At 61.4% G+C, this 15,997-nt stretch overlaps 3 protein-coding genes across 8 annotated transcripts in view; 2 read left to right on the top strand and 1 right to left on the bottom strand.

The window, feature by feature from the left end:
• The window catches only part of SBNO2 (strawberry notch homolog 2), a 46,396-nt gene extending 35,810 nt beyond the window's left edge, over window positions 1–10,586 (top strand). For 3 of the 4 annotated variants that reach the window (XM_051810907.1, XM_051810906.1, XM_051810908.1), the window contains 16 exons: window positions 541–623; window positions 1,551–1,739; window positions 2,215–2,390; window positions 2,779–2,910; window positions 3,140–3,275; window positions 3,631–3,743; window positions 4,231–4,302; window positions 4,601–4,709; window positions 4,985–5,059; window positions 5,385–5,528; window positions 5,702–5,796; window positions 5,919–6,011; window positions 6,224–6,355; window positions 6,561–6,637; window positions 7,040–7,230; window positions 7,524–10,586. In XM_051810907.1, the coding sequence (XP_051666867.1) occupies window positions 541–623; window positions 1,551–1,739; window positions 2,215–2,390; window positions 2,779–2,910; window positions 3,140–3,275; window positions 3,631–3,743; window positions 4,231–4,302; window positions 4,601–4,709; window positions 4,985–5,059; window positions 5,385–5,528; window positions 5,702–5,796; window positions 5,919–6,011; window positions 6,224–6,355; window positions 6,561–6,637; window positions 7,040–7,230; window positions 7,524–8,071 (2,365 nt within the window). In that variant the 3' untranslated portion in view covers window positions 8,072–10,586. The remainder of the gene's footprint in view (window positions 1–540; window positions 624–1,550; window positions 1,740–2,214; window positions 2,391–2,778; window positions 2,911–3,139; window positions 3,276–3,630; window positions 3,744–4,230; window positions 4,303–4,600; window positions 4,710–4,984; window positions 5,060–5,384; window positions 5,529–5,701; window positions 5,797–5,918; window positions 6,012–6,223; window positions 6,356–6,560; window positions 6,638–7,039; window positions 7,231–7,523) is intronic. The other variant, XR_007908241.1, reaches the window with a different exon arrangement.
• A 1,118-nt stretch (window positions 10,587–11,704) lies between these two features.
• GPX4 (glutathione peroxidase 4) lies at window positions 11,705–13,289 on the bottom strand. Its single transcript, XM_051811003.1, has 7 exons — window positions 13,181–13,289; window positions 12,977–13,071; window positions 12,726–12,870; window positions 12,495–12,646; window positions 12,368–12,392; window positions 12,047–12,106; window positions 11,705–11,956 (listed from the first exon to the last, which is right to left on the bottom strand). The coding sequence occupies exons 1-7, from the start codon at window positions 13,268–13,270 to the stop codon at window positions 11,924–11,926; spliced, it is 600 nt and encodes a 199-aa protein (XP_051666963.1). The 5' UTR covers window positions 13,271–13,289; the 3' UTR covers window positions 11,705–11,923.
• A 321-nt stretch (window positions 13,290–13,610) lies between these two features.
• On the top strand, window positions 13,611–15,978 carry POLR2E (RNA polymerase II, I and III subunit E). Of its 3 annotated transcripts, XM_051811000.1 has the most exons (8): window positions 13,613–13,771; window positions 13,866–14,040; window positions 14,134–14,249; window positions 14,648–14,728; window positions 14,813–14,871; window positions 15,031–15,109; window positions 15,234–15,310; window positions 15,743–15,978. In XM_051811000.1, the coding sequence occupies exons 1-7, from the start codon at window positions 13,715–13,717 to the stop codon at window positions 15,297–15,299; spliced, it is 633 nt and encodes a 210-aa protein (XP_051666960.1). In that variant the 5' UTR covers window positions 13,613–13,714; the 3' UTR covers window positions 15,300–15,310; window positions 15,743–15,978. The 3 variants fall into 3 exon arrangements, with proteins under 3 accessions (XP_051666959.1, XP_051666960.1, XP_051666958.1); XM_051810999.1 differs by having other exon boundaries at window positions 13,611–13,771; window positions 14,648–14,871; window positions 15,698–15,978; XM_051810998.1 differs by having other exon boundaries at window positions 14,648–14,871.
• Window positions 15,979–15,997: the final 19 nt, after the last annotated feature.

Below are 15,997 nucleotides of genomic sequence, written 5' to 3'. Positions count from 1 at the left end.
CTCATTGCCCTGAGGGTTCATCCACACAGTCAGCATTTAAACATTTGCTCTCTGATTTGTAGAACAGCCCACAGAAACCTTTGGTTTTCATTTTTTCTGATGTTTTTTTCCATTCACCTGAAAGCACTACGGATCCACGTTCAGCCACTTGGTTTTGTGGGAAGCAGGCCCACAGCCAGGGAATCGGAGGACTTGGTGGAGCACATTTGTTGGATGGCCTGGTGGTGGTCTGTGCTCTCAGGGCATGGAGAGAGGCTGGACACTGGGACTTACTGGATTTTTGATGTAGCAGCTTCCCAGTGTAGTGTTTCCCATTTAAAACTCCCTCTTGGTTGATATATAAAGGTCCTGCAGCCTTGACACACTCTCAGGCTCCAGGAGCTGTCCCGTATCCAGGGCTGGCTGAGCCCATGGTGGCAGCCATGGGGCAGGATTGACCTCTCTTCCCTGGAATGTGGGGCTCTCTCAAATACACACGTGGTACTTGGTAACCAGCACATGTTCCTGGTAGCTGGAATAAATTTTGCATCTTACTTTCAGAGGCGTCTTTCTATCACTAATTCAGAAGCACTTTCCTTCAACCAAAAGAAAGAGAGAAAAAGGAACTGGCATTAAAAGAAAACGTAAGAGCTCCCTCACTCCCAGCCCAGCCCCTGCCTCCTGCCCTGCTGCTCCCCCCCAGCCACTCACTTGTTCTCTGCCTCTTGCCCTTCTCCCCACTCCATGCTTTTTGCTGCTCTCCTTGGTTTCTGTTTGCCCTCCCACACATCTGTCGCTCCTTCGTCCGGTGGACAGCAGGTCTGGGTCATCCACCCTTTTCCTGCCTCTGCCCCACTGCCCTGTCCCAGTGCAGGGCCTGTCCTCTGCCCCTGTCCCGTGGCTGTGCCCCCTCCCCTCAGCCTGGGCTGGGGGCAGATGGCACAAGGCCTGACTGGTGTCCGAACCCTCCTGCAGCCAGAGGGTTCCTCCATGGCACCCTACGTAGGGCATTGCATGTGTCCAGGGGAAAACAGTCACTTCCCTGCAGGTTATTGGCTGTGGCTGCAGGTAAGAAGAGTTTTGGGATTTCTCCTCTAGTGGGATGTGAGAAAGGGGGAAGAGGGGGCAGCAGCACTGGCAGGTTGTGGAGCTGGTCTGTGAACCCTCTCACGTAGCAGTGGCACGTCTTACTGTGCTTGGAAGCAAACAATGTCCCAAAACACTGGCACCTTCCCACGTCCTGCCCACTCCTCTGGAAGCAGTCCCCTGGGATTACTTCTCTGAGGAGCTGGCACTGCTCAGTGTCCATCCTGACACGTGCAGCCAACTTTCAGCCCTGCTCAGGAGTGCCTTGTTCTTCCTTTCTCTCTCTTCCTTTCTCTTTCCCGCTCTCCCTCCCTCCCTCCCTAACTGCCCCCCACCCCGAGGCTCTGTTTTTGCGAGGTCAGCCTGTCATTTGGGGCAGTCTCAGCTATTTTGGGATTCCTCCTCCTCTCTCTGAGCTGGCCCTTGCTGCCCTGTGCTGGAGCCTCCCTGGGGCCGGGGCCGTGACCCGCTGGCTCTCGGTGCAGGGCGGCCGCGGGGCCGGTGGCCCAAGGCTCTGCGGGGCCTGTGTGACCCAGGGGTCATCAAGATCAGCGACGACAGCAGCACCGAGTCCGACGACTCGCCCAGCGACATCAACTCCTCCCCGGAGTCCCTGGTGGAGACGGACGACGTCATCTTCGTGGAGCAAACGTACAGCGGCTGTGCCGCCGAGGGTGAGCGGGCACGGACGGGGGCACTGGGATGGGGCACTGGGATGGGGGCACTGGGACTGGGGCACTGGGACGGGGGCACTGGGACTGGGGCACTGGGGCTGGGGCACTGGGACAGAGGGCACTGAGACGGGGGCACTGGGACTGGGGCACTAGGTCCTGCAGGGAATGGCAGCCCCTCCGGGCCTGGGACAGCCTTGGACCTTGGCTGGTTTTTGTCCTGATGGTCACACTCGGGTTTGGGAGGTGGATCCACATTTACCTGCTGTGATCAGCGAGCAGGAGGATTTCCCCTTTGTCCTTCCTCCACCAAAATGGGGAAGCCCAGAGGGAATTCACTCTGTGCTCAGCAGCATTTACTGCAGGTCATGGTGTCTTTGCCCATTGACAGTGCCCCCAGAAACACTCTGAGACAACTTCTTCCCCCTCTCTGATTTGCAGTTACCAGGTAACTCAGCTTTTGTTGTTTACATTGCAGGTAGTTTTCACATGCTGCCTTCCCAGAAAGAGCTGCACGGCCTGAGAGAGCTGGAGATCGTGGAAAAGATGAAGCAGGACCTCCTGGCAAAAGTGCAAGCACTGGGCAAAGAGCTACCTCTCAACACCTTGGATGAACTGATTGATTACTTTGGGGGCCCAGAGAATGTGGCTGAGGTACTCCCCACCGTCAGGAGTGCATTTTGGTGGCAGGGTGACAAGGAAAGGGGCCAACATAAAATCATGGAATGGTTTGGGTTGTAAAGGACCTTAAAGCTCATCGTGCTCCTTGGGCAGGGACACCTTCTGCTAGATCAGGTTACTCCCAGCCCTGTCCAACCTTGACTTGAACACTTCCAGGGATGGGGCAGCCACATCTTCTCTGGGCAACCTGGGCTGGGGCCTCACCACCCTCACAGGGAAAAATTTCTTCCATAAAAAAAACAATGTTCCTGCTGGCAGAGGGTTCCCTCTCCCTGGCACTGCGGAAGAGCTGTGAGGGCCGCCTGGGTGGCCGGGCTGGGCCGTGTGGGTGTCCCCTCTCACAGCCCCTCTCTGTGTGCAGATGACGGGCCGGAAGGGCCGCGTCGTCCGCAGGCCCGACGGCTCCGTGGTGTTCGAGTCCCGCGCGGAGCAGGGGCTCTCCATAGACCACGTCAACCTGAAGGAGAAGGAGCGCTTCATGAACGGGGACAAGGTGAGTCGGGGTCGGGCTGAGGGGCGCAGGGGAGGGAGGGTGCCTGTGCATCCCTGTGCCCCGCCAGCCTCAGGCCAGCAGCTTTCTGTTGGTGTGACCTGCTGGAAGCTGGTGAGGATTCCCAGACCCCTCTGTGCGCCGGGGTTGCTGTTGTGCTCGGGCCTGTTTCCTGAAGCAGTTTTACACGTGTCCAGGAACCTCACCCTGTTCTCACTTGTCTCTCCTGTAGCTCGTAGCGATAATCTCGGAGGCCTCCAGCTCAGGGATCTCCCTCCAAGCAGACAGACGGGTGAAGAACCAGAAGCGCCGGGTCCACATGACCCTGGAGCTGCCCTGGAGCGCGGACCGGGCCATCCAGCAGTTCGGTGAGGGCTGGGTGTCCCTGGGCACTGCCCCCTGCCCCTGAGTGTCAGCCAGGCCCTGGAGCCCAGGCACCCTGGGAGGGATGGGTGGTGGCTGCCTGAGCTGGGCTCCTGCCACAGCCGGGCAGGTGCATTTAGGAGATGTCTTTGTGGGAAAAGGACAGAGCCACAGTCACAGCCACACACCCTGTTGCTGCTGAGACTTGGCAGAGCCGGGCTTATAGTCCTGAGCTCTGGGGCAGAGGAGGGACTCTGCAGGGTGAGCAGGACGGGTGTTATTTGGCTTTTCTGGTTATGTTCCTGCTCCAGACAGGCCGTCCCAAGCTCCCCTTCCAGCCCTGTTCTCATGTCCCCGCAGGCCGAACGCACCGATCGAACCAGGTCTCTGCCCCAGAGTACGTGTTCCTGATCTCAGAGCTGGCAGGGGAGAGGAGGTTTGCATCCATCGTGGCCAAACGCCTGGAGAGCCTGGTGAGTGCCCACAGCAGGGATCGGCTGTCGGCTCCACTTCCCTCTGAGGACGTTCCATGCTGGCATGGCCAGTGTAACTGGGGGATTGTGTCACCCCTGACTGAAGGCACTGCAGTTGTGGAATGCAGAAGGCTTTTAGCATCCTGGGATTTGGGAAAGGAAGTGAGGAAGAATACGTAATCAAGGCGTTGGGAGGAATTTCAGGGAAGCAGAACCCAATTCCAGATGCTGGAATTCCCCCACTGTTACCAGAGCATACATTCTATTCCCAAAAAGCTAATGAAATAATTAATGGAATAATGAGTTTGTTTCATTTTCTTCACTTCTGATAAATCCCCTAATCCTTTGGTAAAGTCTCAGTATCCCTGAGGAACACTGCCTCCCCATGGCACATTTCCACCCTGGCCTCTTCCTTTGGCCTTTGGCCATCCTTCCCTGGTGTTTTGCAACAGCTCAAAGTCGTGTTTTCTTCCATCTGCCTTCCCAGGGTGCCTTAACTCACGGGGACCGACGGGCCACCGAGTCCCGGGACCTCAGCAAGTACAACTTCGAGAACAAGGTGACAGGGCTGCCCTGGGGCAGCATGGCCTGGGGGCTGGAGGAGCTGGGAGAGCCCTTGGTGGGATCTGGAGCCAGGAAGGTCATTGGTGGAACCTGCAGGCAGGGCCCAGTCTAGCACCCAGCTCCCTGCTGCTCCAGCTCCCCCCAGCTCCCCCCAGCTCCCCCCAGCTCCTCCCTGCTGCTCCAGCTCCCCCCAGCTCCCTGCTGCTCCAGCTCCCACGGGCACAGGAGCTAGGCTTGGGTGGAGGACTCTGGTGTCAGTTCCTCCCACGTGTGACTCTCGTCTCCTCCCACAGTATGGGGCCAAAGCCCTGGACAGGGTCCTGTCCACGATCCTCAGCCACATGGAGAACAGAGTTCCTGTGCCCAAGAGCTACGAGAGACGGGAGGCCGACTTTTTCCGTGGTAAGAGCACTACCAGCTCTGGGGTTTCTCCTGGCCACGGTAGTCTCAGGTCTGGGATGCTGGAAGAGCTGAGGAGAAGGTCAGAGAGAGGAAACAGAGGGAGGAAAATGCCACTGGCTCAGCAGCTCACTGTGAGTGGGGCGATGTCGCCCTGCCAGGCACAGGGGGAGGCTGAGCTGCCAAACAACGGGCACTGCTGGAGGGGAAGCAGCACCACAGGACTGCTGAGGGGAGGCTTAACCCCAAAACACACCAAGTGTCTTCTGCCATTTCAGAAATGAAGCAAGGGCTCATCTCTGTGGGGATCTGCTGCAGTCAGATGAAGTATGGCACTGTCTCGGTGGAGAAGGGTACGTGTCGAGCTGTTCCTGCCCAAAGCAGGGGGCAGACAGAAGGGGCAGGGGTGTCATGGCCCACCCAGCCTTGTGGGGTTTGCTGGGCAGCTGGGCAGGATGTTTGTCTTGAAGGGAAGGTCCTGTGGGAGCAGCCTGTGCTGCAGATCCCATGGCCCCACACATCCCATGGCCCTGAAGCTGCTCCCAGCCCACAGGAACAACTCTTGGGCTGTGCTGCTGTTGGAAGGGACATTGTGGGGCTGGTTGAGGGGCTCTTTGGGGGGGCTGGTGGATTCTGTGCCCAGCTGCACCGTGTCCCTGACCCGCTGTGCTCTTGCAGACTGCTCCATCACCAAATTCCTGAACCGCATCCTGGGCCTGGAGGTGGACAAGCAGAACATGCTCTTCCAGTATTTTTCTGACACCTTTGACTATCTGATTGAGAAGGACAAGAAGGAGGGCAAATACGACATGGGCATCCTTGGTATGGAGAGGGGGTGGCCACAGCTCTGCCTCCTGCACCCCAGGGTTCCCTGTTCCTCCTGTGCTGACTGAGGGTGGTTCCCCACTGCAGCCTCCCCACCCAGCACAGATCCTGAGACCCAAGGAGGTGGTTTGGGTGGGTTTTCCTTAGAGCAGCCTTTTCTCCTTCCACAGATTTAGCGCCAGGAGTGGATGAGATCTATGAGGAGAGCAAGGAGGTCTTCCTGACCCCGGGGCACCCGCAGGACGGGCAGGTCGTGTTCTACAAGGTGGGCACCTGTCTCTGCCTGGCTCTAGGCTGCAGCAGCACCAAGGTTGTGCTGAGGGTGGGATTTGTGATGCACTTGTCCTGTCCCTGGAGTTACAAATCCCTCTGTGTGTCCCTGTTCAGATCAGCGTCGACAGAGGCTTAAAGTGGGAAGAAGCTTATGAGAAGTCGCTCAAACTGACAGGAGCCAACGAAGGGTTCTACCTCTCCTACAAGGTATGTCCCTGGGCTCTGCCAGGGTGGCACCTCAGCTCAGGGGTGGCTCCAGTGGGAGATCTGCCATGGCTCTACGGGCTCCATGTCTGACCTCTTCCTGAGGGCTGGAAGATGCCTCCAAGAACCTCCATCCTGGAAGGAAGGGGTTACTTTAGAGAAACCTGGGCTTGGGGAGAGAGGCTGTGACTGTAACCATCAGCTGTACCCCACAGATGCGAGGCAGCAAATACACCTGTCTGCTGGCAGAGCAGAGCCGTGGGAAGAACTTCATCCTCTACAAGCCAAATATTGGGAAGCAAAGCCAGCCCGAGAGCCTGGACAGTCTGCAGAAGAAGTACCGGCGGGTGGGTGGGAGCTGCCGCCTCTGCTGTGGGGGCTGTGGGCCGGGGGAGGTTGGAAGGACATTCCCTCTAACCCATCACAGCTCCTCAGGGTGCTGTTGTGGTTGGGCAGGGATGGTGGGAGCACTGGTGTGTCCTGACTCCCAGCCCCGGATTTCGCTGGGTGTTGGGCAGTGGAAGGTCCCTAATGCTGAGTGTTGTGCTGCAGGTGATGCCCGAGGAAGCCAAGGAGCACTGGGAGAGCAGCTACCACTTCTCCTTGAAGAACTGTAACCACGCCCTGTGGTAAGGCAGCTGCAGCCCCAGCCTGCCACAGAATCCCAGCGTGGTTTGGGTTGGAAGGCACCTTAAATAAAGCCCATTCAGTTCTATGGCAGGGACACCTTCCACTACCCCAGGTTGCTCCAAGCCCTCTCCAACCTGGCCTTGAGCACTGCCAGGGATGGGGCAGCCACAGCTTCTCTGGGAAACCTGGGCCAGGGCCTCACCACCCTCACAGGGAGGAGTTTCTTCCCAATATCCCATCTAAATCTCCCCTCTTTCAGTTTAAAGTCATTGAGCCACGTCCTCCCTCCCCAGGCAGGGCCTGTGCTGGGGGGTCCCTGGCTGTGGCACGGGGAGGCCGAGGGGGGGAAGCTGCTGTGCTCCTGTGCTAATCCTGGTGGTTTTCTCCCATGGTAACCGAAGGAACAAGAGCTGCAAGCTGATCCAGGAGGGGAAGGAGTGCTTCCAGGGCATGCGCCTGCGGCACTACTACATGCTGTGCGGGGCCCTGCTGCGGGTGTGGAGCAGGATCGCCGGCATCATGGCCGACATCACCGCCAGCAGCTACCTGCAGATCGTCCGCCTCAAAACCAAGGAGAAGAAGAAGCAAGTTGGTGGGTGAAGTGCTGGGGAGGGAAGGGGGAGTGGGATGAAGGGGTCCAGCTGCCCAGCACCGAGTCCCTTCCTAAAAAGGGACGTGTTCCGGGCTGGAAGCGCCCGCTGCTGAGGTGACCCCGCAGGAAGGAGGGGAGCTGGGGTTACTCCGATGTGTCCAGGCAGAGGGGGTGAGCCAGGCCTGTCCCCTCAGTGCCCACGTGAACACCCCCGGTGCTGCTGCCCTTCCCTCTGTCCCCAGAGCGCCCCGTCCCTTCCCTGCTGTGGGGACTGATGTCTGCTCCTCCCCCAGGGATAAAGATCCCCGAGAGCTGCGTCCACAGGGTGCGGGAGGAGCTGAAGCAGATGGACCAGGACGTGAAGCGGAAGCACAGCCGGCTGCTCCAGGCCCGGGAGCAGGGCCCACCCTTCTCCCTGCCCCTGCACCTCCTGCCAGGGCCCAGGCTACCGCTGTCCTTGCCCTCCCTGTGCCAGGACGAGATCCTGGACTTGACCTGCAGCCCTCCCAGCAGCAGCATTCCCGACGTGGTGATGAACTCGGAGCCCGGAGCACTGTGCTTCCCCTCAGAGCCCCCCCTGCAGCCCCACCAGCAGCACCAGTTGCCCTTTTGCTTTGGCCTGGAGGGTGGTGTGGCCCCCGGCCCCTCACGGCACGAGCCCCCAGCGCCGCCCCCCCCGCCGCCCCTGCGGCAGCCACAGGAGGATTTTCTCCAGCAAGATGGGAGTATCAATTTTAGAGAGATCCTGGAGGACATGCTGAGGACGTTCCCCCAGGAGAACCTGCTCCCCCAGGAGCGCCAGAGCGTGATCCAGTTCAGCGGGCCGCACCTGGAGTTCTGAGTGCCAGCCGGGAATGCCAGCGGAGCTCGGCCAATGTGGATCCGCGTCCTCTGGGGCACAGGTGAGAGCTGAGGAGCCCTGAATGTCCTGCCCGTTTGGACTGACCCTTTTGTGGTTTGGAGGGAGGAAACAGGTTTGGGTGGAACGTGCCTGGGGGAAACCGAGCGGGTCCTGCTGGGCCGGGGGGCTCTGCTGTGTCCAGTCCTGCTCACAGGTCAGTGCCTGTGTGGGACTGAGGGGAGACCCCCCTCCTCTGCCCACCCCCACAGACTACTGAGTGTCCGAGCCAGGCCAGGCCTTGCCCAGTCCTCCAGCCCAGCTCTGTGGGGCCACAGCTGGGCTCCAGAGCTGCCTGGTGACTGGTGCTGGTCCATTAGGGAAGGGGGGGAGCCCAGGCCCCCAGTTTGGGCTGCCCCAGCCTGTGCTGGAGGGCTGGGATGAAGGGCAAGGGAATGCTGTCCCAACAGAGTTGGGAGCTGCTGAGCTCAGCTGTCCTCGGGTAGGGCTGAGCTGGTGTACTGAGAGACCCAAAACTGCCTGCACTGCCCTTCCCTTCCTGGGAAGGAACCTTGGGCTGCTGAGCTCCGTGGGAGAGGCTGGAGCTGGATGCACCCCCACGGTGACAGAGCTCGAGTCTGTCAGAGCTCAGCCAGGCCAGGACCAGCGGGATTCCCCGGAGCAGAAGGGCCATGTCCCCTGTCCTGCACTTTAACCTCGCCGGGTCGCCGTGACCAGCCATGCTTTGGCCAGTTTCCTGCTGTCACATGTTGTCCCTTCACCTGGCTGTCCTGCTGGTCCTGCACTGTCCTTGGCTGGGCCATGGACCCCGGCCCGAGGGTCTGGGACTGGGCAGCCCAGCCCTGGCCACTGCTGACCTTGGGAACAGCCACTCCCAGGCCCTGAAAGGGAAGAGCTCCCTTGTGAGTGGTGAGTGTGCAGCCTGGGAGTCACTGCTCAGGGTGTGCAGTGTCAGGGTCACTGCTCAGGGATGTGCACTGTGAGAGTCACTGCCCAGGGTGTGCAGGGTCACTGCCCAGGGTGTGCAGGGTCACTGTTCAGGGTGTGCAGGGTCACTGCTCAGGGTGTGCAGGGTCAGTGTCACTGCTCAGGGTGTGCAGTGTCTGTGTCACTGCCTGGGATGCACAGTTTGGCTGCTCCTGCTGCAACCTCGCTCTCGGATACCAAAGAGCAAAGGCTGTTTTGCAAGCACTGCCCCATCCCCTGTCCCACAGCTGGACCAGCTGCCTCCTCCTGGGACAGAGATGGCCCTTGGCCACCTCCAGCACCTCCCCTGAGCTGCTCCTCTGCCAGCCTCCCTTTGATGGGTTTCCTTTCTCTGCTGTCACTCATCGAGGTGTTTCCTAAAAGTGGCACTGGGATGTTTCCAGGGAAAGACCTGGGACCTTCCCTGGGGTCCAGCCAGGAAGGCCTGGGCTGGGGTCCCCCGTGCCTGAGAGGTCAGCGTTGCAAGTGCCTGGCACTTCCCCTCCTCTGGGCAGAGTGCTGGGACCTGCCGTGTCCCCCCAGGGCTCTGTGAGGTGTTGGGAGTTGCTCTGGGTCTGTGTCTGGAGTGTTGTGCTGTGCCCGAGGCAGGAGCTGCCTTCCCTGACACCCCGAGGTCACGGACCTGCCCCGTGCCACACGTGTGGCTCAGTTTGGGGTTACTCTGGTCCCTGTCCTTCCCCCCTCCCTAGCTGGCAGCTGCCTCCCACCACCCGTTGGGCTGGAGTCAGTCCCTGCTGTCAGGGGCACATCTCACTGCACCCAAGGAAACCTCCTTTACCTCAAAGTGATCACCAAAGATGGGGGGAGCCCCCCATGCCCTGCTGCTGCCCCGGGGGGCTCCTGCTCTCCCCCAGCTCTGCTCCTCCCGCCCGCAGCAGCGTCCCCGGGGCCGGGCAGAGCCAGGCTGCCCCTCCCCAGACCCTCCCCTATTTAAAGCACGTCCCAGCCCTCCCCATGGCAGAGAGGCCCCGGCTGCACCTCCTGCATCTGGCTCGGGGCTGAATTCTCAGCAAGGAGGGAAAAAGACGCCAGGAAAACGCAGCTCAGAGGCTGAAACTCAGGAATAACGAGGGGGAACTCCCCGCTGGGCACCCTCCATCACCGGAGCCTTACCTGGTGGCTTTGACCTTAACCTTAAAATATATGCAATCCTCCCTCCCTGGTCTCTGGGAAGACAGAGAGCACCTTCAAGGAATCCCTTCCCTGCCCAAATCCTGTGTTTTGTCAGGGTTAATAATATGTAACATTATCTTTTAACTAAATTATTCTGCCGTTGTCCTACTGATTGTATTTTTAATGAGTCCCTGTTTTCTTCCCTGATACCTTTTTGTTGGCACTTTTTAATCTGCTTGTTGTTTGCCTTTGGTTTCTATGTGTATTTATAATTGATGGAGTTGTACATATGTAAAGAGATTTTTTTAGAATATGTGCCTTGGACTAATCATTCCTGAATTTTCTACTTGCCTCAGAAGGATAATTTTTCATTCTGCTCAGTAAAAATGGAACCGAAGCCACATGTGAGATTTCTGTAAGTCCCAGCTCTGTCTGTCTGTCTGTCTGTCCAACCTGCCCCAAGATCCCAGTGGGACTTGGATCAGGAATCCCTGGGTCAGGGTCCTGCTGGCAGCTGGACTTTGTATCTCCCGTGTCATCTCGGTGGCACTGAGGGCTGTTGTCCCAAGCCTCCCCCTCTCCCTGGGAGAAGCCACTGGCCTTGCAGAGGAGGATCCTTGGTGGCTCCAGCCGGGTACTGGCCTTGGATGAGGTGGCTCCTGCCCGGCTTTGCTGGGCAAACACAGATAAAGGAGCCTCTGTCTCGTGTTCCTGCCCCGGGAGCTGCCGCGGTGCCGGGATGTCTCGCCCGGGCACTGCCGGCCCAGTTATCCCGGGAGGTGGGATGGGGTGAGCCCCAGGGAGTGAGCTGGGCCAGGGCTGGGGGGCAGCTCCCAAATACAGCCCCTCTGCCCCCGAGTAGGGTCCTCCAGCATCCCTGAGGTGCCAGACTGCAGGCACAGGGGAAAGCAGACCTGGGGGACCCCAGTGAAGACCCTGGGGCTCTTCCCACTCCCTCCCATCCCCTGTGGGGCTCCCTGTGGGGACTGCAGATGTGAAGGGGAGATCCAGCACCCCCCAGGCCCTGGGGAAGAGGCACTCAGTGTCCCTGCATGGCTGCCCCATGCAGGAGGAGGAGGAGGATGGTCCTGCTTGCTGTGGTCAGACCTGTCTTGGCTGTGGGAGGTTAATTCACTGTGTTCCAACACGACTGGGTTCTGTTGTGCAGAAATTGCTCCTGGATGGGGCTTGTGCCACTGCTGGACCCATCCCCTCTGCTGCCCTGCCCAGCTGGGAGAGCTCTTGGGGACAGGAGGGATCCCAGAGGGGACATGCACCTTCACCTTCCCCTGCTCTGCGCTTTCCCAAGGAGCCCCTCAGGGTCATGGCTCACACAGGATTTGTGTGCACTTCCTCCTCAGCCCCGGGGATTATCCCTGCTCAGGAGCTCAGGAGTTGCATAAGGTCTTGGCTCCCAGCAAAGCTCTTACCGGGAGCAGAGCAGCAGCCCCAGCCCCATCCCTGCTCCAGCCCCAGCCCCATCCCCGCTCCGTCCCTCCCCCCGACACCACGGGCTCATTCCTAAAGGCTTTATTGCGAGGGGACTCCAGTTACTGCGAGGGGGCTCCGGCTGCTCCTGCCCGGGGTGGCCGCGGCCCCGGGGCCTCTGTCCAGCGGTGCACGCCGGGGTCGGGGCTGCCCCACCAGGACCTGGCTTGGGGGCAGCCCGTCATGGGGCTGGAGGAGGCTCCGGGGCAGCGGGGCCGGGGCAGGCGGGGGGACAGCGGAGCGGAGCTACAGGTAGGCAGGGAGGTCCTTCTCGATCACCTGCGGGGAACAGGGAGCGTTTGTGCCCCGAGAACATCCCCGTCCGTCCCCTCCTCCCGCCCCGCACCGCTGCTGCTCCCCGGCACTTACGTAGGGATCCTCCATCGGGCTGTACCTCTTCGCCACTTGGCCCTCCCGGTTAATGAGGAACTGGGGGAGTGAAGCAACACCCCGTGGGCGAGTCCAGGGGTCAGCTGGACTCCCAGGGAGTGTGCCTGCTGATTACTGCACCCTGGGGCGGGGTGGGGGCTCCCAGGCACAGGAGCCCCTGGGAATGCTCCTGCCCCGAAATCCAGGGTAACGGCACAGAGCAGAGCCCGGGTGTGAGGCTCACCCCTCCCCTCCCTGCCTCGGGGACCCCCCCAGCTCCCCAGAGCCCAGCACGGCCCAGAGGAGGCAGCTGTGTCCTACCTTGGTAAAGTTCCATTTTATTGCACTAGGAGAGAAAAACAAGGAGTGAGTTTTGGTCAGAAAAACCCTTCCTCAGGTTCCTCAGCCCCAGCCAGGCCCCGAGCCGAGCCCTCCCTGCCACACTCACTTGCCCAGGGTGCCCCTCCCTTTGGGCTGCTCCTTCATCCACTTCCAGAGCGGGTGGGCATTGTCCCCGTTCACATCGATCTTGCTGTACATGTCGAACTTCACCCCGTAGTTCTCAGCAAATGCCTTGATCTGAGCGTTGTCCCCGGGCTCCTGAGAGGCGACACCGGGACCGTGAGGGCTCCCGGGCCGTCCTGAGGCTCCCGGGGAGCGCTCGGCCCCTCCCGCGCACCTGCTTCCCGAACTGGTTGCAGGGAAAGCCCAGGATGCGTAAACCCCTCTCAGCGTATCGGGCGTGCAGGTCAACAAGCTGAGTGTAGTTTACCGGGGTCTTCCCTCATTTGGAGGCGACGTTGGTGATGATGCAGACGCAGCCCCTGCGGACGGGGCGGGTGAGCGGGAGAGGCCCCTCGCCCGCCGGGTTACGCAAGAACCGCTGCTGCTCAGCGCCCCGGCCCCGCGCCCCCGGCCCTGCCCTCCTACCGGTACTTCTCCAGGGACACGTCGTTGCCATCGATGTCGAGGGCGTGGAAGTCGTAGATGGCCCGGGCCGAGCGCCAGTCGTCCGCCTGGGCGCACTGCGGGGCGAGGGGTCAGCGGGGAGCCCACGGGGAGCCCCGTCCGCGCCCCCGCCCCGCCGGCCCCGGGGGAGCCCGGGAGCAGCCCCCGCCGGCCCCGCGCACTCACCATGCTCCGCACCGGGCCCCGCAGCAGCGCCGCCGCCGCCGCCGCGCTCCCGCCTCGCAGTGCGGCCCGCACGGCCCGGCCCCAGCGCATCGCGCTCAGGCACCGCCCCCCCCGCGCCGCCGCGGCCAATCAGCGCGCGCGGAGCCGGCTCGGCCGGGTGATGGATAGACAGCTGAACCAATAGCAGCGCCGGGCGGGCGGGATGGCCGTGGGGGTGTTTATCGGGCGAGACCACGCGGGGCGGGGGTGTGTCAGATGCTGCGGGCCGCGCCCCCCCCCGCCCCGCCCCGTCCCGCGGCCGGCGGTTCCCTCCCTCCCGGGCCGGGCCGTAGAGATCCAGGGGCCCGCCCCAGCGGCGGCGGAGAGATCCCCATTCTCCCCGATACCCCCGGTCCCCGCGGCGGGGGCGGCCCGTGGCGGACCACATCTCCCAGAAGGCGCCGCGGCCGAGGCCCCCATGACCGCCCAGGCGCCGCCTGTGTGCGCGCGGGGCAGGCGGCAGCGCGGGCAGCCCGCGGGGGCCTGAGGGGCAGCATGGACGACGAGGAGGAGACGTACCGGCTGTGGAAGATCCGCAAGACCATCATGCAGGTCCGGGGCGGCGGGAGCCGAGGGGCGGGACGGGACGGGCCGGGACCGGCGCGGGGGCGGCGGCAGAGCCCTGAGCCCGGCGCTGCTCCCGCAGCTCTGCCACGACCGCGGGTACCTGGTGACCCAGGACGAGCTGGACCAGACGCTGGAGGAGTTCAAGGCGCAGTTCGGGGACAAGCCCAGCGAGGGCCGCCCCCGCCGCACCGACCTGACCGTGCTGGTGGCTCACAACGACGACCCCACCGACCAGATGTTCGTCTTCTTCCCCGGTGAGCGGCGCGGCCCGGGCGGGCGCGGGCGGAGCCCCTCGCGGGGAGGGGGTTTGGGGCTCTCGGTGACCCCGGGTGTGGCTCCTTCCGCAGAGGAGCCCAAGGTGGGGATCAAGACGATCAAGATGTACTGCCAGCGCATGCAGGAGGAGAACATCACCCGGGCCCTGATCGTGGTGCAGCAGGGAATGACCCCCTCGGCCAAGCAGGTGCGTGGGGACGGGGCCATGTCCCACTCGGGGCGTTCTGGTGGGCTCTGGAAGCTTTCCCTGTCTCTTTCTCAGCGCTGTTTTAGGTGAATAAAAGCCCAGCATTCCCTTACGGGGAAAGGCTTTCACTAAAGCCTGTTGTACTTTGGCACAGGCTCTTCCTCAGCCCCAAAGTGTCTTTACCCAGAGCAGCTGGTCCTGGTGGCAGCAGCACAGCCGAGGGCCCATGAGCAGCTGAGAAGTGGGGGAAGGAAAAGGGGGTATTTTCCAGGGGCCAGGAGGTCCATGTGCTCATTCCCAGCCTGGCTGTGTCCATGTGAGCACAGGCTGACCCTGGGTGTGGCTCTGGGCACTGCCAGGGCTGTCCCAGCTGCCTCTGACTGGCCTTTCCCTTCCAGTCCCTGGTGGACATGGCTCCCAAATACATCCTGGAGCAGTTCCTGCAGCAGGAGCTTCTGATCAACATCACTGAGCACGAGGTGAGCGGGGTGGGGGGTTGTCTCTGGCCCTGTGAGGGGCTGGTCCCTGTCCCTGGTTCATCTCGGCCTCTCCCGTGTTTGCAGCTGGTCCCAGAGCACGTTGTCATGACCAAGGAGGAGGTGACAGAGCTACTGGCCCGATAGTATCCTTTGATGGCCCTTTGATGGCCCTTTGGTTCCCTGTGCATGTCCCTCCCTCCTGCTCAGGTGTGATGAAACCTTGGGCTGAACCCCCCATTCCTGCCACGGTTCTTTTCTGTTCCATGAGCGTATCCAGAGCTCCTCCTTGACTCCCAGCACAGCAAACTGAGGGAGAACCAGCTGCCCAGGATCCAGGCTGGGGACCCCGTGGCCCGGTACTTTGGGATAAAGCGCGGCCAGGTGAGAGGAACAGGCTGGGGCAGCAGCTCCCTGTGCCAGGGGAGGGAGAGGATGGTCCTTGGTGGTGTTTCAGAGCTCTGGGAGCAGGGAGGGGTGTCCCTGCCCTGAGCTCTGCACCCTGCAGGTGGTGAAGATCATTAGGCCCAGCGAGACAGCAGGACGGTACATCACCTACAGGCTGGTGCAGTGACCCCAGCGTGGGTAAGGCCCAGGGAACCCCAGGGCTGGGGGGGCTCTGGGCAGTGCTGGGGGCTGGACGGGGTATTCCAGGGTCAGTGTGAGGCAGCTGCTTCCAGGGAAATGTCTCAGAGCTTTGAGTGGCTTGTGGAGGGAGCTGTTAGTGCAGAGCAGAGCGAGGCTCCCCTGCCACCTGCTCACACAATCACAAGGTTGTGAGCTGGAAGGGACCCACAAGGGTCATGGAGTCCAGCTCTTAGGTGAATGGGCCATACAGGGATCAAACCCACAGCTGTGGCATTATTAGCACCGTGCTCTGAGCCCTTGAGCTCATCTCAGGGTCCTGTGCCCTCTGCAGTGGGTGGGCTCTGAGGGGGCAGGTCAGTCACATCCCCAGTTCTCTCTCTTCAGGGTGTGAGGAGTTGTGTGACACCTCCCATTCTCCCCTCCCACCAGCACTTTACAGGCACTCGGAGCTTCCTGCCCTTCCAGAGATGGCCAAGGAAATCCTCTTCCCCTGCTGCCTCTCTGCAGTCCTGTCACTGGGCCTCCCTCCCCGTTCTCCAGCTTGGACTTTGCTGTAACCCCTCAGTCCCATCCAGGACTCAGCCGTGGAGTCCTGAAGTGAGTGGGAAAGGCCTTTGCTTCCCTGTTTTATGGGCTCTGGTTTGTAATAAAGGTTTGTACCCTCAGTGCTCTGGTGTTGCTCAG

This window comes from Manacus candei, unplaced genomic scaffold, assembly GCF_025592945.1.
Source record: "Manacus candei isolate 608988 ecotype Guabito, Panama unplaced genomic scaffold, ASM2559294v1 h1tg000080l, whole genome shotgun sequence".
Lineage (NCBI taxonomy): Eukaryota > Metazoa > Chordata > Aves > Passeriformes > Pipridae > Manacus > Manacus candei.
The sequence above is the reverse complement of the archived record's forward strand: the minus strand, read 5'-3'. Positions and strand labels throughout refer to the sequence as shown.